Source organism: Perca fluviatilis, chromosome 15, assembly GCF_010015445.1.
Source record: "Perca fluviatilis chromosome 15, GENO_Pfluv_1.0, whole genome shotgun sequence".
NCBI classification, from domain to species: domain Eukaryota; kingdom Metazoa; phylum Chordata; class Actinopteri; order Perciformes; family Percidae; genus Perca; species Perca fluviatilis.
The window spans coordinates 36,041,635-36,067,591 of NC_053126.1; the positions used below are offsets into that span (position 1 = coordinate 36,041,635).

Below are 25,957 nucleotides of genomic sequence, written 5' to 3' on the forward strand. Positions count from 1 at the left end.
AAGATTGGTCTTGCTCGGGCTTTAACTTCTGGATACTCGGCAGCGTTGCCAGACAGCATCTTTCTCCGCTGCCATTACGGAACTACAACTCAAACTAGCGCACGGCCTCAACGTCATCGTTCTCAGCCACTCCCTCTGTTTGCTGATTGGACCGCCAAATATTTGGCCGGAGAAAACCCAAGACTACACCGCGAACCCAGATGGAGTACTGAAGGAAAGATGAAAATTGAGCGGAAGTACGTATAGGAGGGCGGAGCCAGGCTAGTGATTCTGTAATGGCCAATAGTAAGGATAGTGTTGTTGCTTTTGCAACCTTAATAGCAACACGGACAATACTTATGGAATGGAAATCATCTACACCACCAAAAACCTCCACATGGCTTTCTGATATTATGATGTTTCTAAAAATAGAAAAAATAATCAAGTACTTTCTTAGAGCATCAACCAGAAAATTCTACAAAAGTTGGGACCCTTTACTGGCTTACTTTGAAAGACTTACTCCACTTCCCTCTTAGTGACTGCTAAGGACTGTAAAGCACAGTGATTATACTATTTGCTATCATGAGTAATAGAAGAAAGGTTATTTCTTTTCTTTTTATTTCTTTCTTTCTTTCTTTATCTGTCCTTTCCTCGGCACAAGGGTTAGTTGTGGGTGGGATGGGTTTAATACAGTAGAAAGGTGTCTTGGTATTATTGACTTTATAATGTTGCACTGTACATTGTACCTTCTCTAAAAACAATAAAAATACTTGTAAAAAAAATAAATAAGTGACAGCTCACTTCAGGCTGTGATGTGTTGAGATTATTTTACAGCTAGGTTTTTTTTTTTTTTTTTAAATAGCTTAAATGTAAAATTATTTCAGATATTACTGAATGACGTTAATTTATAATTTACGTAAACATATATCCATGTCAGATTTTTACCCCCCTCCCCCTCCCCATGACCATATAAAGACAGGATGAACAGATTGTCCCCCCCCCCCACCCCCTCATTCACCTGAAACCAAACACACCTCCCTGCTGCTGCTGCGGACACACACACACATACAGAGACACACACATACAGAGACACACACGCACGCACACACACACACACTCACACACATACACACACTCACACACACACACACACACATACAGAGACTCACAAATACAGACACACACAACACAGAGACACGCACGCACGCACACACACACACACACACACACACACACACAGAGAGACAAACACACACCAACACCGACACACACACACAGAAACACACACACACACACACACACATACACACACACATAGACACACACAGACACACACACACACACACAGATAGACACACACACACAGAAATGGAGGGAGTTGACGCATGCGCACAGGCGCTCCTTCCCCTCCGCATCGCCCGCCCTCTCCTTCCTCCCTCTTCTCTCTTTTTCTGCAGCATCAGTACCACCCCTTCCCCTTTCCGTCCCCCCTCTCCCTCCCTCTATCTCTCTCTCTCTCTCTCTCTCTCGGTCGGTGTTTCCTGCCGGGCTGCTGCTGCTTTGCGCGCTGCTGCGGGGCCACACTGCACCGCACCGAGCCGGAGGAAAGAGGAGTTAAAGCCGCGGAACCGCACCGACAGCACCGGGGGGCCAGAGCGGCGGAGAGGCACGATCCAAGCACAAGAAGAAAGGAGAGGGTTTGACTTTGAACGCGCCGGAGAAATACATTTATATATATATATATATAAAATATATATATATATATATTTATATATTTATATATCCCTCCGAGAAGAAGAAGCGTCACACACCGCGCTGTTCCTCCCTCCATCTCTCCGTCTGCTTGGGGGAAGTGAAGAAGAAGAAGAAGAAGAAGAAGAAGAAGAAGAAGGTGAAAAACGAAGAAGAGGACACAGGGGAAAAAAAATCTCTTTGGGGGGTTTAATATCTCCGGAGCACGGACGCGGTGTTGGAAACCCCCCCCCTCCTCCCCCCGGACGGACCAGGGCCGATTGTGATTCTCTCCGTGTTCCAGCAGCAGCGACACCATGAAGGACCGTACGGCGGAACTGCGAAGCGTAAGCGAAACCATTTCCCTCTTTATCTGCCAGAAATGTAGGCCTCCATGTCCCCCCCCCCCCACACACCCCCCTTGCAGCTCCGCGGCCTTTTGGGCTGCCCCTTCCAGGTCGATAAAACCCTGGCTAGAACCTGGCGAAAACCTTGGCTAAAATCCTAGCTTAGAAACCCCGCATTTGTGCGGCTTTTTTGCGGGAGTGTGTGCGGAGGAGGCTGAGCGCCAGGTAGTGCTGCGGCTCTGAGCCTCTCATGCTGTGCATACTGAGCGATGTCAGAATCAGGGGAAAAAAAGGCTTTCATTGCTACAATAAGTTACACTTGTGTGGAATTTTGCCATGGTGAAAGGTGCATATATAGGATACATAAACAAACAAACAAACATATCAACATTAATATGAGATAAACAATAAATAGGCCCTACAGAAAACCAAATGTAGCCTAAACGTGTGTGTGAGCTGAGAGGATGGAGATGGAGATGGAGCCTGCATGAAATGGAGGCTCCATCTCACACATTTCGGTTGATGGTTCTGTCTTTCTGTCAGTGTGAGTGGATGTTTGGTTTGTTGGGGAGGGTGCACACGCCGGCTGGAGGTCACAGATGCACCCCCCCCCCCAGCCCTCCCCCTGACGGGTTTATTTCCACCGTTTTCCGGCCCTTTTTAATCGCGGATGCGGCGTGGTTTAGACGCAGAGGCCCTGCTCCGGTTTCTCTCTCTCCATCGTGCAGCGCTGCCTGCATGCATGATGGGAAAAAAATCGGGTATAGGCTGTGGAGAAATAAAAAAATATAAAAGCGCTCCCATCCATCCGTGCTAATTCGCTCGTGCATGTCCATGCATGCATGCACGCGTGCCTTGATGACCTGATGAAAGAGGAGGAGTAGAGGCGCTTAAATGAGCCTCGGATCAAAATGCAGTGATTTTTTTCTTCTTCATATATATATATATATACCGCGAGGCCGCATATCCTGCAGCCCGCGCGCGCCTCCTCCTCCTCCTCCCTGATAATAGAGAGGCTCGTGAGTGTAGGATCATCATGATCGGGCGGATCGATGCGCGGCTGGATGGATGAATCAGGAGCGGAGCGGTGGATGCGGCTTTATCTGCCGCGCTCCTCGCGCGCTTCTGTACGGCTGATGGTGAAGGGAAAGGAGGGGGTCCCTTCATTGTACCAAAAGCCTCACCCATTTTCTGACTGCATGTGTGGCTCTGCATCTTCTGAGCGAACAGCTGATGCCGCCGGTTTGGGCGGGTTGTGGTGGGATTTTTTTTTCTTTTTTAGGGTGGGAGAGAAAGAGAGAGTGTCACATCAGCTGCTCAAACTCTGCAGCAGCTCCACGCACCGCCCGCCACCACCCGGGTTCAACCGGGTTCGCTCAGAGACAAACTGAAACTCGTGCACTCATTTTATAATCTTTACACATTTCTATCTATCTATCTATCTATCTATCTATCTATCTATCTATCTATCTATCTATCTATCGATCCATCCAATCAATGAATCAGCTGTGTGTGTCTTTGTGTGTGTGTGTGTGTGTGTGTGTGTGTGTGTGTGTGTGTGTGTGTGTGTGTGTGTGTGTGTGTGTGTGTGGTGTGTGTGATTAGCATTAGAAGGTGACAGTCTCAGCACCCCCCCTGGAGTTTACCGCACTGCTGTCCATCTCTCCACCTCTCCAATCCTTACTCTCCTCCCTTTCTGGTTTCCCTCCATCACTTCTCCTTCTTTCTCTTTATCCATCCTTCCTTCATCCTTACCGCCTTTCCTTCCTGCTGTCCTTCATCACTTATTCCCATTCATTCCATCACTTATTGTTTCCAATCTTCTCTCTCTCTTCTTTTCCTCCATCCTGGTACAATCCATTCCATCTCTTATTCCACATTTCTGCCACCCATCCATCCCTGTCTCTCTCTCTCTCTCTCTCTCTCTGTATCCTCCCCCTTTGTTACTCCTTCATCCCTCCATCTTCCTCCTTCCATCCCTTATTCCTCCTTCTCTCCTTTCCTCCCTTGTATCTTTTACCTTCCATAATTTTGGGATTTTTGCATTTTCTGTCTCTTCTTTTCCTCTGCCTCTTCTCCTTCTTTCCCTCTTACTTCTTCCATCCATCCATCCATCTTTCCTCCATCTCTTAATTCTTACTTCTTCCACCCACCCACCCCTCTCTCTCTCTCTCTCTCTCTCTCTCTCTCTCTCCTCATCTCTTATTTGTCCTCCCATCTTTTCCTTCATCCCTCTCCTCCCTTTCTGGTGTCCCTCTCTTTGTTTCTCCTTCTTTCCATCTTGCCTCCCTCCATCTTCTTCCATCCCTCCATCATCCATCCCTCTACAACCCTCTCCCTCTTCCATCTCTTATTCCACTTTTCTTTTACCCATTCATCCCTTCTTTTTTACATCTTCACTCCATCCTCTCTCGTTTGTCCCTCTACGAACCTTTCTATCCTCTCCTCCCTTTGTTTCTCCTTCTTTCTGTCTTCTCTCCACTTCCTTCCCCCTTTCCTTCCCTGATATTTCCATCTTGTGTCTCTTCTTGTCCTCCATCCCTTCTTCTTTCCATTGTGCATTTCTCTCCATCTTCCTCCCTTTGATCTGCGTCTTTCCTCCATCCCTCCATCCTCTGTCCCTTCCTTTCCCGCTAACCCTCCACCATTCTTCCTTCAGCCTCTCCTCCATCCTTCTCTTCTTGTTTCCATCTTTCATAAACTAGCGCCCTCTAGTGGTGGCAGCATATACGTCCTCATATCTAAACCAGAGAAGGTAACGGTGGCGGTTTTCAACACGTGGTTAACGTCATGAAATGGTCCCAGTTTGGTTAGATTTAGACACCAAAACTACTGAGTGAAGAAAAGGATGGAGGTTTGGGTTCAAATCAGACGTGACGTCACTTCCTGAAGGTCATCACGTGATGCAGAACGTCAAACAAGCGCCAAACACGGCAGATACTGATCTTGTTTTTAGCGTGGACAGCGTAGCAGCGTTTTACATGACGCTGTGTTTCTGAAACCTCAGCTGGACGACAGTTTAGTGTTACGGAAAGTCTCATATTTCAGTCGTATTGATTTGAACAGAAGGAGGCGGAGGGTAAACAGGGACAGCAGTCACTCTTAAGAGGATGGATACTATGGATTAGTTAAAAAAGACATCTGTCTCACACACACACACACACACACAAAGACAAACAGACACACACACACAAAGACAAACAGACACACACACACACACACACAGACACACAGACAGACAGACACACACAGACACACACACACACACACACACACACAAAAACAAACTGATGCATGCACGCACGTCGAAAAAAAGTGTAATTCATTTTAAAAGTATTGAGAAACACATAGAAAGTGTCATAAAAATGTAGACGAACCAGCTCTGTGTCCTGGCAGTGTGTGCAGACCAACCAGTTCTGTGTCCTGGCAGTGTGTGCAGACAAACGTAACTCTGTGTCCTGGGTGTGTGTTCAGACGAACCAGCTCTGTGTCCTGGTAGTGTGTGCATACGAACCAGCTCTGTGTCATGGCAGTGTGTTCAGACGAACCAGGTCTGTGTCATGGCAGTGTGTTCAGAGGAACCAGGTCTGTGTCATGGCAGTGTGTTCAGACGAACCAGTTCTGTGCCATGGCAGTGTGTGCATACGAACCAGCTCTGTCATGGCAGTGTGTTCAGACGAACCAGCTCTGTGTCATGGCAGTGTGTTCAGACGAACCAGCTTTCACTTTTGTTCTTCTAACGTTAGCGGAGTGAGACTTATCATGCAAAGGAATTCGAATCACAGCCGTTGTATGTGGTTATTATATCACGGCTGTGAACCAATGAGAATGCTTAATCTGAACTACCTGTGTCATAAACTTATATAAGTTCTCCGTCATAAAAATACAGATAAATATTGATTGGCCTTGTTGCTATAAACAGAACAGAAAGGGTTCAGGCGGTTTGTTTTGTTCTCCTGGAGGCAGCAGGCGGGTGGAGACTGTTTGTTTGACTTTATTTACCCAGAACACACACACACACACACACACACACACAACACAGAAAGGCACCTTGACTTCCTGCTCTGTGACCCTTTTAAATTAAAGCTACTCCGAGCTGCTGTGGTCCAACACTTCCTGTAATCAGAATTGAACGGCTAACCAGCGCTGGAAGAAGTATTTAGATCCACAAGTACCTCAACATTTGGACTGAAGTACAGTACTGGAGTAAATGTACTTAGTTACATTCCACCACCAGCGGTTACTTTGGCAACAAGTAAAGCTTTTTGTCCAAAACTCATTAAGTGACCTCTGTACTGTATTAAGTGTCGAAAAACTGGCCTTATAACATTATGACAAATGTATGAAGAGTCCAAAATGTTTTCACTCTGGGTTGTTTGCATTTCTTTAAACCAATCACAGTCGTCTTGGGCGGCGCTAAGCTCCGGACGCAGCGCCAGCGGCTCTGTAGAATAGTCTCTGGAAGGAACTGGTAACTAACCCGGACTCCTTCATGTTCCGGGCGGTGTTATGTTATGTTGGTCTTATGCACCGCCGCTTTAAATAACGTGTTATCACAGTCTGACACTTTCACCGAGCTGTGTGTGTGTGTGTGTGTGTGTGTGTGTGTGTGTTCTCTGTGTGTGTGTGTGTGTGTGTGCATGTGTCTGTGTGTGCATCTGTGTGATTGTGTCTCTGTGTATGTATGAGTGTGTCTGTGTGTGCGTGTGTGTGTGTGTGTGTGTGTGTGTGTGTGTGTGTGTGTGTGTCTCTGTTTGCGTGTATGGGTGTGTCCACATGTATGTGTGTGTGTTTGTGTCTCTGCAATATGTGTGTGTGCATGTGTCTGTGTGTATGTGTGTGCGTATGTGTGTGTGTGTATGTGTCTGTGTGTGTGTGTGTGCGTGCGCATGTGTGTGTGTGTGTGTGTGCGCATGTGTGTGTGTGTGTGTGCGTGTGCGTGTGTGTGTGCGTGCGTGCGTGTGCTTGTGTGTGTGTGTGTGTGTGTGTGTGTGTGTGTGTGTGCGTGTGCGTGTGTGTGTGCGTGCGTGCGTGCCATCGTTCACCAAAGTCAAGGGCAAACGCAGCATCGCTGCCGGCTTACAGGAGTCACTTTCACTTCCTGACGTTTTTCTCTGCTTCCATGTTTCTGTTTCCTTCATTTCTACTAACACACATCTCTATCATCTTGGGCAGTACTTTGGGAAACGTGTGTAATTAGATGAAAGTGTTCATGATTACACTGGGGTGTTCTTAATTCAGACAGAAAAGGGGAAGGTATTTATTTTATTATAAATGTTAAGAGGAAGTTAAAGGGTAACTACCTTTTATTCAACCCTATGTCCCTATGTTTCTTTGTCTAAGTGACTGATGGGAACAACAGTCTTAGACATTGGTCCGGTATTGAGAGATATCGCTGCAGTCGGCAGCAGAGAAACAAGCTACAATGTAAGTTAATGGGACAATTGTGCAGCTTGTATTTACCTTCAACCCACCAGACTCCATGTAAATAAACAGTCATTTTAACATCGTAAAATAATCTTCATTCAAAATTGACAGAAACAAAATAAAACCATGAAAAACTGTTTTGGGTCATCTTTCCACTTTTCCAACCATCACAACTCTAGTTTTGGTTGAAATAAACACATAGTTTACTGATTTACATGTGACAATATGTTGGCTCTATACACGCTAAAAGGTTGAGGTTTTTTTTTAAATGGAGTCTGGTCGGTTGTGGGCTAGCAACCTCAGAACGGTTTCTGGTTAAATCTCAAAGAGGTTTTAAAGGTCTATCTCTCCAGGGATCCTTTCCATAATGTTGTCAGACACTTAGAATAATAAGTGAGAATAATAAGAGTCTGTAAGCAGCAAACAGAACGTTTAGTGGACGCTGACTGATAGGGGTGTGCAAAAAAATAGATTCACATTCGTGAGGCGATTCAAGCTCTACCGATTTCAAAATCGATTCATATAATTCCAAAAATCTATATTTTGTTTTCGTTTTGTAATGGCGTGTATACTATTGTCCTGAAATGAGTATAGCTCGCCATTCCCATACGCCTGGGCCCTCTTGTTATAATCAAAAGAAGAACGAGTGCAGCAGAAGTAGTTTAGTCGGCGCAAACAATGGCAACCCTCACAGAAAGAATTATTTAACCTGCTCCATCCTCACTGAAGGCGAGAGTTTGGGCACATTTCGGCTTTTATAACTTCGAGATGAAGACGGAACTTGATAAGAATCATGCTATATGCAGGCTTTGCAAAGCGAAAGTTTAGTATTTTGGAAACACCACAAACTTGAGAACTCCCATGGTACGCCATCACCCAGAGATTAACATTAAAGATGTGGACGAACATCAACCTAAAAAACCTAACGTGCCAGTCAACCAACGCACTCTTTCAATGCTCTAAACTCCCACCCAACTCTGAACGAAAAGCTCTTCTTATCTAACAGTTTTATTTTATACTTGAATTAAACCTCCGTCTTTTTATTAACTTAACTCAGTAGTTTTGGTGTCTAAACCTAACCAAACTTGGACCGTTTCACAATGTTAACCACGTGGTTAAAACCGCCACCGTTACCTTCGCTGGTTTAGATATGAGGACGGATTTCCTGCCACCACTAGGGGGAATGAACCGCACCTGTGGGTCGTATTGGTGTGGGGGGGACAAACCACCATTATCCTTGGAGGGTTTAGAGGGGGAGTTGGAAATTTACAAAGATAAAAACACACACACTAAACCTACGTATTGAACCTGCACGATCTGCTGATTGAAGACAATCCTGTGTGTGTGTCTGTCTGTGTGTGTGTGTGTGTGTGTGTGTGTGTGTGTGTGTGTGTGTGTGTGTGTGTGTGTGTGTGTGCGTGTGTGTGTGTGTGTTAGATTGGTCAGTAGGAGGCTGTTCATGAAATTTATGGCAGGAGCTCCGTTTAATGGCCCTGAAATCGTCCCGGCCTTCGTCCTCCTGTGTGTGTTTTATCTCTGTCTGTTTTATCTGTGTGTGTGTGTGTGTGTGTGCTCATGTATTATAGATGTTCCCCTCCCCCCCCTCCACGGCTCAGTAAGCAGCAAACATCCTCTCCGTCGACTCTCCCTCTGAACCTCTGCAGCTGATTTCATTTTCTCATTCATCCTTCTGAACATGAATCCATTCGTTCAGCCAATCAGACGGCAGCTTGCTTTTTTTTGCCGAACCAATCAGGGAAGAAAAGTATATGAATCAGGGTGTTTGTGTGGTTTTTGTGTCTCTTTGCTTCGCCCTCTCTGTCCCCGTCTGTGTTTCTGTTGGCGAGGCCGTGATGTCACGATGATGTCACAGGTCTGATAGGACGACGTGTGTTTGTCGTGTGAGTCACTCGGTGTGAGTGAGCAGTCCTCTGATCGCAGGATCAAACAGCAGGAAACCAGCTGTTCTCGACCTTGAATCAAGAAATCAAGACGCTTTTAAAGGAGACCTGGATGCTTGTGTGTTGTGTTTCTACTAGAACATGTTTGCATGCTTCAGCCTACATCTCCAGCGCTACGTTTTGGTTTCCAACCAAAGTTTTGAGCCAAAAGTGATCTTGGTGCACCAAGTGTTTTTATCTCCAGTAGAAGAACTAATCTCTGTTTAAACTAACACGCCCAACACCTCATATCTCATCATCATTCTGCTATACTGGACATAAACAGGAGGCAGCGTGGAGACTCCGCCCCCCTGCTGGTAGTTACCATGGTAATGTTAGTAGCTTTAAGTCTCAGAGAATGAGACGTTGTGACCAATAAGACCCAATCAGGAAGAGAAACGTTGGCGTCAGTGTCGCCGTTGCCAAAGGTCTCCGTTTGCGGTCGTTGAGACTGAAACACAACCCCGCAGATTCCAAACCAAAACGGGTCAGAAGTGTTTCCAAATGTCTCGGTTTTGGGGCCCAGAGCAGGGGACACTGGAGGGAGAGGGAGAAGAGGAAACCAGAGCAGGGAAATAAGAGGAAACACCAGAGCAGGGGGGAATGAGGAGGGAAACACCAGAGCAGGGGGAATGAGAGGGGAAACACCAGAGCAAGGGGGAATGAGGGGGGAAACACCAGAGCAGGGGGATAAGAGAGGGAAACGCCAGAGCAGGGGGAATGAAACGGGAAACACCAGAGCAGGGGGAATGAAACGGGAAACACCAGAGCAGGGGGAATGAAAGGGGAAACACCAGAGCAGGGGGAATGAGGGGGGGAAACACCAGAGCAGGGGGAATGAGAGGGGGAGACACCAGAGCAGGGGGAATGAGAGGGGAAACGCCAGAGCAGGGGGAATGAGAGGGGGAAACACCAGAGCAGGGGGAATGAGGGGGGAAACACCAGAGCAGGGGGAATGGGAGGGAACGCCAGAGCAGGGGGAATGAGAGGGGAAACACCAGAGCAAGGGGAATGAGGGGGGCACCAGAGCAGGGGGAATGAGAGGGGAAACACAGAGCAGGGGGAAATGAGAAGGGGGAAACAACAGAGCAGGGGGAATGAGGGGGGGGGGGAACACCAGAGCAGGGGGAATAAGCAGAGGCAAGGATATACAGACCAAAAAGGGGGATATCCCACACATCCCCCTCCGGTAAAACACACCCTGGGTATGCTAACCCTGAACACATATTTGAGTTGTTGGGAGAGAGAATGTGTTGGCTTTTTACCACAATCAGTATAAATGACCGGGCGGTTTTGTTGCGACCACGCGCACCGTCCCCGCTGACCGCACAAAGTATGGAACCTGTTTCCCTGTTTACACGGCTCTCATCCAGAGACACTGAGTGGATGTTTTGTGTCTGGCTCATGAGCACAGAGGCAGCACAGAGATCTCTGACTGTAAATATGTGTAGTGGTCCTGTATTAGATCCTGTATGTGTGTATTATATCCTGTATGTGTGTGTGTTAGATCCTGTATGTGTGTATTAGATCCTGTATGTGTGTGTTAGATCATGTATGTGTGTATTATATCCTGTATGTGTGTGTTAGATCATGTATGTGTGTATTAGATCCTGTATGTGTGTGTTAGATCCTGTATGTGTGTATTATATCCTGTATGTGTGTGTTAGATCCTGTATGTGTGTGTGTTAGATCCTGTATGTGTGTATTAGATCATGTATGTGTGTATTAGATCCTCTATGTGTGTGTTAGATCATGTATGTGTGTATTCGATCCTGTATGTGTGTATTAGATCCTGTATGTGTGTATTAGATCTGGTATTTGTGTATTAGATCCGGTATTTGTGTATTAGATCTTGTATGTGTGTGTGTTAGATCATGTATGTGTGTATTCGATCCTGTATGTGTGTATTAGATGCAGTATAGATAGTCCTGTGCCAAAGTGATTACAGGCCGTTATTGAATTGAATGAAGGCATTAAAAGGTTGGTGGATGGCTCCGACTTGGCCTCGCCTCGCGCCGCCTGACCGTGCTCTTCCTTTAAATAGATTCCTGCAGATAATTCCTGACGGGAAGCCGAGCGGCGTGCCGCCATTATCTCACTCTCCGATGTTCAGGGAAAAACATGACGGGGCTGCTTAGTGCTGAGTCTGCCGCCGACATGACTGAAGAAGAAGTATAGGTGAGGGGGATATTTCCCCCCCTAATATTTAGTGTGTGTGTGTGTGTGTGTGTGTGTGTGTGTGTGTGTGTGTGTGTGTGTGTGTGTGTGTGTGTGTGTGTGTGTGTGTGTGTGTGTGTGTGTGTGCGTGCGTGCGTGCGTGTGAAGTGGTTTAAATTCTTACTGTTCATAAAATCAGATCTGTGTCACAGATATGAGAGAAATCAGATTTGGGTCAACACACACGCACACACGCGCGCACACACACACACACGCACGCGCGCGCACACACACATGCACACACTCACACACGCACACACACACACACACAGTAACATGTTCCTTCTCTCTGGGGAACAGGAAGTGAAATCAGGACAGCTGAATGTTACAGGAACCAAGTAAATCGATCCTGAAGGACGTTTGGTTCTTATAACTCACCTGATTTAAACAACAGATTTGTTTGGGAATGATTTGATTTCATCCTTCTTTAGCTGAAGTAAAATGTTGGAACATTTGATCTTTAATTAGTTTGTTTGGGGACCAGAGTCACAGAGAGAGTCGCTGATATTTGTAGATATAAATCGCAGTGTCATCTGTGTAACGACGTAAAGATATTTAGTTTATTTTTGGTTTAGTTTAGTGTAATCTGAGCCGGTAGAAGCATGCAGACCGCTGCAGGTTAGAGGAGACGAGATGTGAGCAGACAGCCGAAGAACAAACGCTGACTGATGGCGATGTCACGCCAAAGACTCTCCTTCTTCTCATACTTCTCCTTCTTCTCCTTCTCCTTCTTCTTCTTCTGTCTCTGAAAACGCCATTTCACTCGAGAGGTTTTCATTAATCTCTGCAGGAGGCTCATTACTCCTCCACTGACAGATATACTCATTAACAGCTAAGAAATATTATTCATCTCTGAGCATTGTGGAGCAGTGGTGTAGTCTAATGTTGGGAATTTGGGAATTTCTTATTTGAATTATTTATAATAATTTTGGTAGATTGTGCTGAAAAGTACAGTATATATTATTTATCTGTAATTTTAATTTTATCTATGTATATATATATATATATATATATATATATTTTTTTTTATTTTGTTACATGTTCAAATAAACTACTACTACTAAAAATAAAAAAAATAAAACAATGTATTGTAGTGGGTATACTGTACTGTATATAAATATATTGGCCTATATATATGGGCAAGAATCTGCCTTTGGGGGAGGGGGGGTCTGGGTGTCCTCCCCCAGGGCTATTTTGAGCATCTAATGGCGTTTTTCCATTACATGTTACCTGCTCAACTTGACTCGACTCTACTCGCCTCGACGCGCTGTGCGTCCATTTTCCATTGCAGATTTTAATACCGCCTCAGCGTGGCTGGTCATCATAGCGACCGTGGGCGTGGCTTAGTAGTGTTGGCTTTTCCCCGACTCATTTCCTGGTTCTCCGTCTCTGTAAACAACATGATATCAAAGAGATAGTTAACGTTTACTGCTCCAGATTTCCCACCGTGGTCAGAAAGAACAGGGGAGACATTTTGTTTCTCTCACATATATATGACTCTAGAGTCGCTACTCGCTGCGGAGATAATCGCCGGCACTCTCTCACTTCTCCCTCGCTCACCATCTCCCCACACACACACATCACACATGTACACACCAGCGCACAAGTATAAACATCAGGCCACTTGTATGCTACGGAGAAAGCTCTGCGTGGAGCCTCCGGCAGCAAAAAAACACGGCTGGCTAAACTATTTAAAAATTCCATCTCTCGCTAGCAATGCAGTGATCAGTGACGATTCTTTCCGACCAGTCAGCAGCCTGTAGGTTTTCACGTCACCGTTTCGGCTCGCCTCAGCTCGCTTGGAACCTCGACTGAGGTGGTACTAAAAAAAAGTATCTGTTAGCAGGTACCAGGTACTTTTTTTCGTAATGGAAAACCAAAAAAGGCGAGTAGAGTCGAGGCGAGTCGAGCCGGTACCATATAATGGAAAAGTGCCAAAAGACTTCATTTCCTGTATTCGGATACACTTTTATGCACCAGTTTACGGTGGAAATACCTTTATTTGGCTTATGCGAAGAAAAAGAACACAGATGACAATTCAAAATATATCAAAAATATAATGGAAAGTATGTTGTTACGTGTCATTGGGCATTTTTAAGTGGGTATATGGAAATCCTGGAGCTTTCTTAGTGGGTATACTGCGTATACCTGCGTATCACGTAGACTACACCACTGTTGTGCAGGATGAGTCTAACGCTTAGTCCACTAATCGTTTAGTCGGTCGACAGAAAAATAATCGCCTAAACTACTATTATTTAAATTTTTTTTATTTGAAAAATGTATTTTTATTGAAAGGTTTTGACATTTTGTACAGTTTAGATTTTAAACCTGGGAAAAGACAGAAGAAAAACAAAGTGACAGAGCACAACAAATTATACACAGAAGCAAAAGAAACAACAAAAAAACACACAACCCACCTTGGCTTAAGTTGGAATTAAACACATAAATACACAATCTGACTAACTGCAAGTCTGTGTAATATATTATAGAAAAGGTTTCCATACATGAGAAAGACACTTCCTGAATGTAGACAAGTCTGAACACTGTTAAAGAAGAAGAAGAAGAAAGTCCTCCGGTCTGTGTGAAAAGTATCTGAACTTGGATTAAACTCTATTCAGAGTTTTAAGGCCCGTCCACACTAAGAACCAATTCTGAAGAAATGGCGGTGTGAATGCTGAATGCTGAAAGGCCGATGCTACCCAGAACGTATGAAAGAGGTGGAACAGTTTAAAGTGTGAATGGTGTTTCTCTGTGAATGAATGAATGAGTAGATAGCAGTTTGAAAATGTATGAATTTGTCAAATTTCAAAATTCCGTCCATTCACTTGAATGGGGAAAATTCCCAATGAAAAACATTGAATATTTTGGAAATTATGAAAGTTATAGAAATGTTGTATGAAAGCATAAATGTCCTAATTGTGCTGAACGTTTTGATGTTTGAATGAAGTTTCTATGTTGAAAAATGTGGAAGGAGTTAATGTGCAAAAAATATATAAATACGTAGAAGAACATCGGTGTGAATGCAACAAGTTGTCGGTGAATGCATTCAGCATTTACGCCGATGAGCTGAACAAGTTGTCCGTCATCTGGCGGGAGAACCGTGCCTTCCTACGCTGTGACAAGAGTGTGCAAATAAAATTTTAAGTTGTTATATTTGACTAATTTAGTGGCTGCCGGTCGGTGTAATGTTGACATAGTTTAACCGGAAGGACACGGCAGTTGTGTGTTGGCAGAGCGCCACCATCTGTACCGGAGGTAGAGTTACTCCGTCATTCTTCCCCGCTCATGTTGGGAGAACCGGCATGTAGGGCTGCACAATATATCGTTTTTTTATATATATAAACTAGTGCAATATACGAAATATGCGAAAGGCTGCGACACATCGCAAAAGACACTCCGATTTTTTTGTGTTAGATGAAAGAAAATCTCATCAGAAAATTACAGTTTAAAATTATACTGTCATTCTTTTTTAGTGGTGGCTTTTATATACAATTCACTGTTCAATTTGTTCAATAAAATAATGTTGGAAATGATTTCCTTTCGTTTGTTTTTAAATTCAACAAGCAATTTTTTCTATTTTAGCAGAATACTGAATTAGCAGAAATGCAGAACTGAGAACACTTTAATATCTGTTTTTTCCATTGCAAGAAATATCGTTATCATGATATTCAACAACCTTATCGCATATCGCATATTTTCCTCATATCATGCAGCCCTACGTTGAACCCAAAGTTACGCACTTGCCGCCAAATCATGGGCTGTGCATGTAAACACACTGAATGGGTAAAATAAAGGTTGGATAAAAGATTAATTAAAACAAATACAGGAAACTACTCTGAGTTGGTTCTAGACCGTACTAACAAACAGGCAAATAAAATGATTGAGCACGGATTCGAATTGTTTGTCTGTGTATAGCTTCTCTTCCAAATGTAATGTATGTACTTTGAAAATATAATTTCTCTGTGCTCAAAATATAAAATTGCTGCCTGAGGAACCTGAGGAGGCTACTAGCGCTTTGCATTTTGCAGCGTATTTACCTCCGTAGAGGCTAAACAGATTAAACAAATCACAGTCTAGTCACGTTCAGCCATCCATACTCGGGGGAGAGTGTGTAGCGCTGCTGCGTGATTATCGGTGTTGCTGATCAATACCTGATCAATACTTTATGGACCCCCTGTCAGATATGCTGCTGGTGGAATTGTACAGATGTTTTGGGGCGTTTTCACACGAATACAGTGTTCCCCCTCGGTTTGTGGAAGACATAGGTGTGTGTGTTTGGCGTCCTTCCTCAAGAAAATGTTACTTATGTCTTAATTGTCTTATTAATGTCTTTCAATTAAAAAATTGCATCCCACATGCACGCATGCACGCACGCACAGAGACATAGACGCGCGCACACACACACACGCACGCACGCACACACACACACACAGACATAGACATGCACGCACGCACACACACACACACACAGACACAGACACGCACGCACGCACGCACGCACACACACACACACACACAGACACAGACACACACACACGCACGCACGCGACGCGCAAACAACACACACAGACATAGACATGCACGCACGCGCATACACACAACACACACACACACACACATTATACACACACACACACACACACACACACACACACACACACACACACACACCATTTTTCTTTGCTGAGGAGATGCCAGAGGGACAAACTGAGGAAATAAATAGACAGAAGGAAAGAAAGGAAAGAAAGGAGGCTTTTATGGGGCGCGGTAATGGAAAGATCATCCTCTCTCTCTCTCATCCCCTCTCGCTCTCTCTCTCTCACTCTCTTTTTCTCTCTCTCTGGTTGTCTCCCCCCCGCCTGTCATGCAGACTTTAAATCAGTTGGTTGACCTCAGGTGTCAGAATAGTGAAAGTGTGTTTCTGTGTGTGTGTGTGTGTGTGTGTGTGTGTGTGTGTGTGTGTGTGTGTGTGTGTGTGTGTGTGTGTGTGTGTGTGTCATAGCCAGCAGCGAATCCGTGTTACCCACAATCCACCGGGATCTTTGGCTCTACCCAGAGTCCATCTGTGCTCTGTGTGACCGCTCCCTGCCAACAAACACAGATCCGTCTTCAAATGAAATCTCAGCTAAACTGTGAATGAATGAACGAATGTGACACAGACACTCAGATCTCCGAGCCTCTGAAGAGCGCATGAACGCACCCACAGTGTGAATTAAACCGTTCTCCTGTTCAACATTTAGCTGATTCAGTAACTTCATCTGAATATTTCTGCTGGTTCGAAAGTCTTTAACCTTCGGTGGTCTCGAGACCATTTTCTCTATTTGAACATGTCTTCTTAAATTCATCTTTTAAGGGGGTTTGCGTATATAACTGATCCCCTCAAAATGTTCAGAAGAAACTCAGCTTTCTGTACAGTGAGGCCCAAATGAGCAATGTGCAAAGAGATCGTTTGACCCGAAAGCTGACAAGTTGAAGCCTGATTTTTGGAAATTGAAACGCTGTGAAGAGACAAACCAGCGAGACATATTCTCACGTGAGCCAATAAGGGTCATAATAACCCTTCTGGAACCATGACCTAGATCCACCCCCCATCCCCCTAATTTAAAATGAAACTCATTGGATACAAACAAATCACACAATTGACCTATTTCACAAAAACAGGTGACACGTTTGGATGAAAATCTATCTAATAAATCGGGAAGCTGTGTGTGTGTGTGTGTGTGTGTGTGTGTGTGTGTGTGTGTAGTCTGTCATTGAAATATCTCATGAACCGTGTACCATGTACTGTACATACTATATATATATATATATATATATATATATATATATATATATATATATATATATATATATATATATATCTGCACACAGCTCTCTCCCCTCCCCCAGCCTGCTATTACTCTTCTCTATAATCACCCATCCCCCTCTCCTCCATCTTCTCTTCCTCATCATCTCTCTCTACACTCTCTCTCTCTGTCTCTCTCTCTCTCTCTCTGTCCTCTCCCTCTCTCTCTGTCCCTCTTTCTCTCTCTCTACACATTCTCTCTGTCTTCTCTCTCTCTCTCTGTCCCTCTCCCTCTCTCTCTGTCCCTCTCTCTTTCTCTCTCTCTCACCTTCTACATAAACACACGTACATATCTGTTCTCACTTTACACGTTTAACATACAAAGTTACAGTGTTTGTGTGTGTGTGTGTGTGTGTGTGTGTGTGTGTGTGTGTGTGTGTGTGTGTGTGTGTGTGTGTGTGTGTGTGTGTGTGTGTGCCTGGGTGTGTGCATACGTGTCCGTGCGTTTGTGTGTCTGGGTTGTTTGCATTTCTTTTAACCAATCCCAATCATCTTGGGCGGTGCTAAGCTCCGGACGCAGTAACGGTGTCTCTGCTAAATAGTCTCAGGAAGGAACTGGTTATTTGCACCCCGCAGAAGAAAACGCCAAAGTTAACTTCATCCACAGCAATCCCACCAATCAGTCCCAAAACGTCCCAGTTAGAGAGGATATGCCCTAAACATATTCTTTATAAAACGTCCCAGTTAGAGAGGATATGCCCTAAACATATTCTTTATAAAACGTCCCAGTTAGAGAGGATATGCCCTAAACATATTCATTATAAAACGTCCCAGTTAGAGAGGATATGCCCTAAACATATTCTTTATAAAACGTCCCAGTTAGAGAGGATATGCCCTAAACATATTCTTTATAAAACCTCCCAGTTAGAGAGGATATGCCCTAAACATATTCATTATAAAACCTCCCAGTTAGAGAGGATATGCCCTAAACATATTCTTTATAAAACGTCCCAGTTAGAGAGGATATGCCCTAAACATATTCATTATAAAACGTCCCAGTTAGAGAGGATATGCCCTAAACATATTCATTATAAAACGTCCCAGTTAGAGAGGATATGCCCTAAACATATTCTTTATAAAACCTCCCAGTTAGAGAGGATATGCCCTAAACATATTCATTATAAAACGTCCCAGTTAGAGAGGATATGCCCTAAACATATTCTTTATAAAACCTCCCAGTTAGAGAGGATATGCCCTAAACATATTTTTTGTTAATCTCTACAATCATTCCCAGAAAGAACCGAGCAGGTCTGTGTTTTTTCCCCATCCAAAGTTTCTTCTAAACTTGATATCTTCAGCGTGTAGCTCGCTAGCTCAAAGTTTGTGGTTGTTTCCTGAAGAGAGCGGAGTTTGAGAACGGAGAGTGGAAGGATTTATCCTGGAGATGTACTTCCATTATCCAGACTGGTAATAAGTAACAAGAACGCCTCTCACTGCGTTGGAGGATAAATAAAGACTTTAGTCTAAATCTGTCGTAGTTCAACTAAACGGAACTACAAACATCCAGTAATGATGCGTTCAAAGGTGCGATGAATAACGCGCTTTAACTTATATTCTTTGAGTCAACATGGCAGACAGGACGGATATTTCCCATCAGCCCCTGCTTCTCGCCGTCAGTGATTAAACCTCTGACACAGTGCAGGTGATGTGTGTTTTCCCGGAGGACGTGGGGCGGTGTTGTGTGATTGGCTCTTTGTTACGGAGCTTATCAGCTGAGAGCAGACGCGTTCACTGTCCCGGTGTTTCCCATGATGCTCAGCGGCAGAAGTATAGATACACTGAAGGAGTTCACAGGGTCACAGTTGTGTTCATGTCACACAAAGACTCACAGGGACCCTGATAAACCCAGTTAGACCGCTCGGAGACCTTTATTAGAACAGTCAGAAACATTCAGGCTACATTCACACTGCTACGTTTGCCCCTCTCATTCCCCCTGCTCTGGTGTTTCCCCCTCTCATTCCCCCATTATCTGGTGTTTCCCCTCTCATTCCCCATTATCTGGTGTTTCCCCCTCTCATTCCCCCTGCTCTGGTGTGTTCCCCCTCTCATTCCCCCATTATCTGGTGTTTCCCCTCTCATTCCCCCTGCTCTGGTGTTTCCCCTCTCATTCCCCCTCTGCGGTTTCCCCTCTCATTCCCCCTGCTCTGGTGTTTCCCCTCTCATTCCCCTGCTCTGGTGTTTCCCGCCTGATTCCCCTGCTCTGGTGTTTCCCCTCTCATTCCCCCTGCTCTGGCTTTCCCCTCTCATTTCCCCTGCTCTGGTGTTTCTCCCTCTCATCCCCCTGCCTCTGGCGGTTCCCCCTCCTTCCCTGCGCTGGTGTTTTTTCCCCCTCTCATTCCCCCTGCTCTGGCGTTTAACATTACCTCTCCTCTGCTCACACAGCATCTCCCGTCACTTTCTCTCTTCAGCACCATCTCCAGAAGGAACTCAAACTGTCCCACCGACGAATATCCCAAACGTTTATTGAAAACAGTCGAAAGTTTGCATCGCTGCCGGTGTGAATATTTTTTATGCGAAACATTAGGCCTATAGATGTTATAGACCCAGTTAAACCCTTGTTGGGTCCTGTTAGAACCAGCTGGATCCAGTAAGACCCCAAAAGACCCATGTTAGACCCTGTGAGACACTGATAGATCCTGTCTCAGATACTTAAAACCTGATGCTTTGAGGCTCTTGTTATCTTTGATCTCAGACCTGTCAGTTATTGGATGCTGATAGACCCTGTTAGACTTAGTTTAGACCCAGTTAATCCTGTTGGACCCTCTGTAGTCTATTTCGAAAGACGATTCATTTAGGGGACTGCTCCGGTGCCGCCGATAAACCACCGCCGATGATAAACCAGAGCACGTTTATCTCCCATCCAGGAATGCTGTGTGGACTCGCCAGAACTTCCTCCTCAGCGCTGTGGAAGAAGGTCTGGCAATGCAAGACTACCTTATTACATGCTGATAGACCATCTTAGACTTTAGTTCGTCCCAGTTTCCCCCCGTTAGACCTTCAGATAATCCATTTGGACCCAGTTATGTCTTTTTAGACACTAAGGTTGCTTTCACATCTGAGCAGTTTGAGTGTGTTTGGGATTGTAGGAAAGCTCTTTCGAACTCTGGTCCACTTGAAAACGGGGGTCTCTGTTCGCTTCCAAGTGCTATCTATTTGGCTTATGTACCATGTTTTCCCAGGATGAGACTGTGGAAATTTCTGACCTCTGGCAATGTCACACACACACACACACACACACACACACACACACACACACACACACACACACACACACACACACAGTCAGGTGTGTTGGCAGGACCGACAGGTGAACGTGCCATCAGTCTCGGTGGGAGACAGAGAGAGACAGTTTCACTTTAACAACCTGAAGAATCAGATAGTTGACGGAGTTTAACTGGTTTATTTTCCTAAAACTTAAAAATCTAATTATCTCAACCCCCTCTGGAATATTATTCCTTCAGTTCACAAATCATAAATGTCACATGTGACATTTTTAGGATGTCCTAGAAAATCCGTTTCCTGCAGAAAAATGTGTGTGAATGCTGAAAAGCTTAAAAAAAAGCTAAAAAGCTGTCGCTACACTGAATTGGCTGGCTTAAATGTGTAAAAACAAGTCGAAACGTATGAAAGACTGTCCTCATGAAGCATTCGTACATATATCTCTGAAAAGTAAAGCTCTGTAATTTGTATGTATTCCACGTATTTATTACTGTCAGCAGCACGTTAACTGCTGCTGGATAACGGGACACATTGCACACCATGCTTCCACAATAACCAATGAAACTGGCGACACCGGACAGAGAGCAGCGTAGTGGTGCGTCTGCTCCGCGGCGATCCGCTCTACAAGAGTAGAAACAGGACAGTCTTCTATTTATATATTTTACGCAAAGTCTTTCACACAGAAACGGATCATAAAGTGTCTATGGGCCCTATTTTAACCTATCTAATCTATGCGCACAGCGTGAAGCGTGAAGCGCCTGGCGCACTTTTGCTAGTTTGATGGCGGTAAAAAGGGTCCGTGCGCCGGGCGCCTGGTTCTAAAGTGTTGTACTTAGTGTCTTCATTAATCAGAGGTGTGTTTTGGGCGTAACTTGTAATAAACCAATCAGAGGTCATCTCCCATTCCCTTTAAAAGCCAGGCGCGTTTGGACCTTGGAGCATTGCTGTTATGATGGAGGATTTGCGCCGTAATATTTTTATTTGTAATCTTCTGCATATGTGTGTGCTGCTGTGTGTCTCTGTGTGTGTAACAAGCATAGTGTGCGCGCACTGTGCACGAGCCTAGGAGCATTTTACTAATGCTCTGTTAAAATAACAATGAAATGTTTTTTTTTGTTGGTCAATCTTGTTGCCTCAAGATATCAAGGCCCAGAATGCACCTGAACAAACCTCCCTGTAAGACCAGCACACCCAAAATGCACCTGAACACCCCCCCCACCCTGTAAGACCAGCACGCCCATGGACCACAGATGGGTGCAGGTGCATTTGCTGTTTAAACGACGTGGGCGTTGGACGGGAAACTGACAACTGCGTCGGTCTTAAACCAGCAAAGACTCTTGAGTCGGGCTTTGCGCTGCGCCGGGTGCGAGATAGGAGCCCTAAATGTCTTTTAAATAAAACTACCGATATACAGGAAACAACTTCATCGCTGCAGATGGAGACGGTTAAAAGATATTAGGCAACACATCCGCTCCACGAACGGCCCGCATATGTTACGCGTTCAATGTAGCCAGAGAGTAAGAGCAGCAAGAGAGAATGGGTGTGCGTAGGTTTTTTGACGATATGTGAACCCATTGGTGAGAAAGCAGCAACATGTCTGAGTCCAAAGCTTAAAGTTTGAGCAGAAGCAGACTTTGTAACAGATTTATTTTGAGACACACACACACACACACAGACAGACACACAGTGTGAGAGCAAGGGTTTTCGGGGAAATTATTACAAAATCTGAACGTGAAATCAATGAGAAAATGCTCTCAAATTGAAAGAACGTGCTCTTGAATAAAGATAGGAATTAAAAACTCCATAGACTACAGTACCCATAACCCCCCCCTCCAGGACACATGTCTGTGTGTATCAGAATATCTGTAAATCCTGTGTGGCGTCCAGCCAGGCTTTGGGTGTAACTGCAGCAGCTGAACTCCAGTTCCCATGATGCCTCAGGAGCTGACTGGGTGCAGATGGGTCTGGCCGTCCTCCTGCAGCATCGCGGCTTTATTACGCTGCTATTTATATCCGAGCAGAGGCTGTTTGTTTAGCTGAGGAGAAAGAAGCCGCTCTCAAACACACACAAAGGTGACTTTTGTGCACAGCTGAGCTAGAGACATGTTTCCTTCAGAGCCAAGGCGGAGATTTCACAGACGTAAAACAAGGACTGTGTCTACTAAAGAACACAACGGGACATAAGAATAGATTTATGTAGATTCAAACTCTGGAGCGTCTGGCTTAAACACGTTCTCATTCTCTTAACAGATTTGTTTAAAAAAAAGAAAGAAACCATCCCGAAAAACACGCTTGAAATATGCATAAAAGTTTGGAACAATACAGGAGAATATTACTACGAACAAACAAACAGTATGACTTACAAACATTAACATCACTTATCTTTAATGAGTTGATGAACATAGCCATAACATATGATATGTTTTAATAACAATAATGACAATAATAATAATCATAACAATAACAGGGCCTAATTATTAATATTCAGGGGAATTAGCCTACATCTTATTTGATGAGGGGGAGGGCCCAAAACAGGTTGAGGATATTTAGCATGGTAGCTAGTTAGTTAGCATATTGTAGCATCCCTTCTTTCACCTCCATCTCTGTCTGAATCTGTGTGGTCAGACTGCAGTTATTGTGTCCCTCGGGGCCTTTTACCCTGCCCCTCTGCCCCCCTGCGTCACACTGACTCTGCAGAGGAGAAACAGAAACAGAGAAGGACAAACACAGTTTCTGTGCAGTAATGAAACATGCTAACTCAGTGCTTCTCAAATAAGTCCAGAAATACTGATACTATAACGACGACTGAATTTAGTTATGTTAAGTGTTTTACAGTCACAAGGTTGTTGTTTAGCTCAAACAGGCGCAGCGTTTGAGCTAAACAACAACAACAACAACAACAACAACAACAACAACATGCACCTGATGGTCTCCTCAACAGAGTTAAAGATGAGAAGGGAACTGTTGACCGATTTCATGCCTTGAATGTGAAATATTAACCTTTTAGCCACATAACATAACCATAGCAGCACTTTGTAATTTGTAACTTTGTCATTTTGCCCAATTGTTAGCATAACTGTGCTTAGATTAGAGCAGCAGAAAAGATCTTGTGCCCAAGAAAATGAATCCCCATGTCCCTTTATGGCAGGGGTCTGCAATCTGTACTGTATCAAATATTATAGAAATCTGTCTGGAGCCACAAAAACATATTTGCGCTTTCTACAGAAGTTCCGAAATCGCTCTTTTTCTCTCATCCCCAGCCCGATACTTTTCAGCTATCGCAGTGTGCTTGTAAGTAGGGATGCACCGAATCCAGATGTTTGGGGTTCGGCCGAATACCGAATCCACTGGTTAAGATTCTGCCGAATCCTCCTCCCATCCTAAGTCCATTGACACAGTAAACACATTAATGAAGTAAACAGCGTCCATGTGATGAGAGGCCCACTGTTTGTTCGGTGTAGGGCTAGCAAAAGCTGGTCATGGTCGTCTGGTTAACACCAGTTTTTAGCTGTGACTGTAAAAGAGTTACTAACCACGGCTTTAAGGGCTCCGTGATGATGCTACAGTCACACGTTTCATGTCCATGCCTTTTAAAAGACAGACAACAGTGGAGAGCCGACAGGAAATGAGGGGAGACATGTTACCCAAAAGATCTTTGGTTGGACACAAACCAGAGATGTTGCAGGTCAAACCGAAGACCGCCGGGCCCTCAGACACGTTAGGAACACGGTTGAGGTTAGGCGTTGACCTCGGATAGTTAAGTTTACATGGTTGAGGTTAAAAAGAATCACTCTATCATCCGGGACATCACCCATTGGTCTGTGGACTGCCGCTTTGAACCCTTGAGTTTGGGGGGTGGGAATAAACGGCCGATGTCGTGGTATGGTTTGGAGGAGTTGTTGGTTTCTGGATATTAATCAACGCCATGAATCAGAAACAGAAGAACCATAGTGGGGGTAGTGAGTTGGCGACACTGATCTTATACCTGTGGTGATTGTTTAAAATTCATTTAACACAGACACACACACACACACACACACACACACACACACCACACACACACACACACACACACACAGACAGACACATTGATTGTTTACATCTTCAGTGTTTGTATCATCCATGTTTTAAAATGTGTAGCTTCATAGTTTTATATAACCATAACTAAACGTCCCAACGTAGAGACGTGTTTCAAACCGCGACCGTTACCTTCTCTGGTTTAGATATGAGGACGGAGAGCTCTGTGGGACACCGTTTCTCTGCTAAATTTAACTGTCACTGAGCTGGCTCACCATAATTTTCCTAAGATATTATACGAGCCCATTCATAAGAATGCATTGAGTACCTCAACACTGTTTCTCTGTCTGTCTATCTGTCTGTCTGTCTTTTAATATTCAGAGTTTATCTACAGATGTTGTGTTGTTGAGTTGAGATCTTTTGTTGTCTGCTGCCGTTAGAAACATGACGGACGTCGATACTGAAACGGAAGAGCTTTTTATTATCTGTATAAACACACACACACACACACACATACACAATACATACACTCATCTCTATGAACAATAATAGAAACCCACTCAGTGTAATTGGAAACTGTTTACCTTTCAATGAGCGATCGCTTTAGTCTGTCACACCTGCTGACCTCAGCTCACCTTCTGTCTGTCTCTCTCTCTGTCTGTCTGTCTGTCTGTCTCTTGCCTTCCGTCATTTTTATGATAATTTACCTTGATTTCTTTAAAACTAAACTTTATTGTCCACAGTGGAAGGGACATGCAGCAAACAGATCACCAGTAAAAACACATCCAACATTAGAAAATAAAACTAAGTCTTGTGTCTCAGTTTTTTGTTAGTGTGTGTGTGTGTGTGTGTGTGTGTGTGTGTGTGTGTGTGTGTGTGTGTGTGTGTGTGTGTGTGTGTGTGATACGTGACTAAGCATTTCTTTACATCCTGTGTTTCCTCTCCGTCTGCAGGCTAAGGACAGCGATGATGATGAAGAGGTGGTGCAGGTCGACAGGGACCACTTCATGGATGAGTTCTTCGAACAGGTGAGACACCACATCGACACAGTTTTCTGTTTTTTGATGAACAGAAATGTCCATAAACTTTAACGGAAAAGGTAGTCATTTTCTGCCTGTAAAAAAAAAATATATATATATATATACTGTATATGTAAGTATCTGTTTCTCTACGGTGTGAGCATGAGGCTTCATTGGTGGGTTAGTGGGAATCAGCTGTGAAGACGTCTCTCTATG

General features: G+C 44.4%; 1 protein-coding gene across 1 annotated transcript in view; it reads left to right on the forward strand.

Annotated features, from left to right (window-relative positions):
* Positions 1-1,509: 1,509 nt before the first annotated feature.
* The window catches only part of stx1b (syntaxin 1B), a 45,556-nt gene continuing 21,108 nt past the window's right edge, over positions 1,510-25,957 (forward strand). Inside the window, exons 1-2 of the mRNA XM_039825258.1 lie at positions 1,510-2,057; positions 25,676-25,750. Coding sequence (XP_039681192.1) covers positions 2,028-2,057; positions 25,676-25,750 — 105 coding nt within the window. The 5' untranslated portion in view covers positions 1,510-2,027. The remainder of the gene's footprint in view (positions 2,058-25,675; positions 25,751-25,957) is intronic.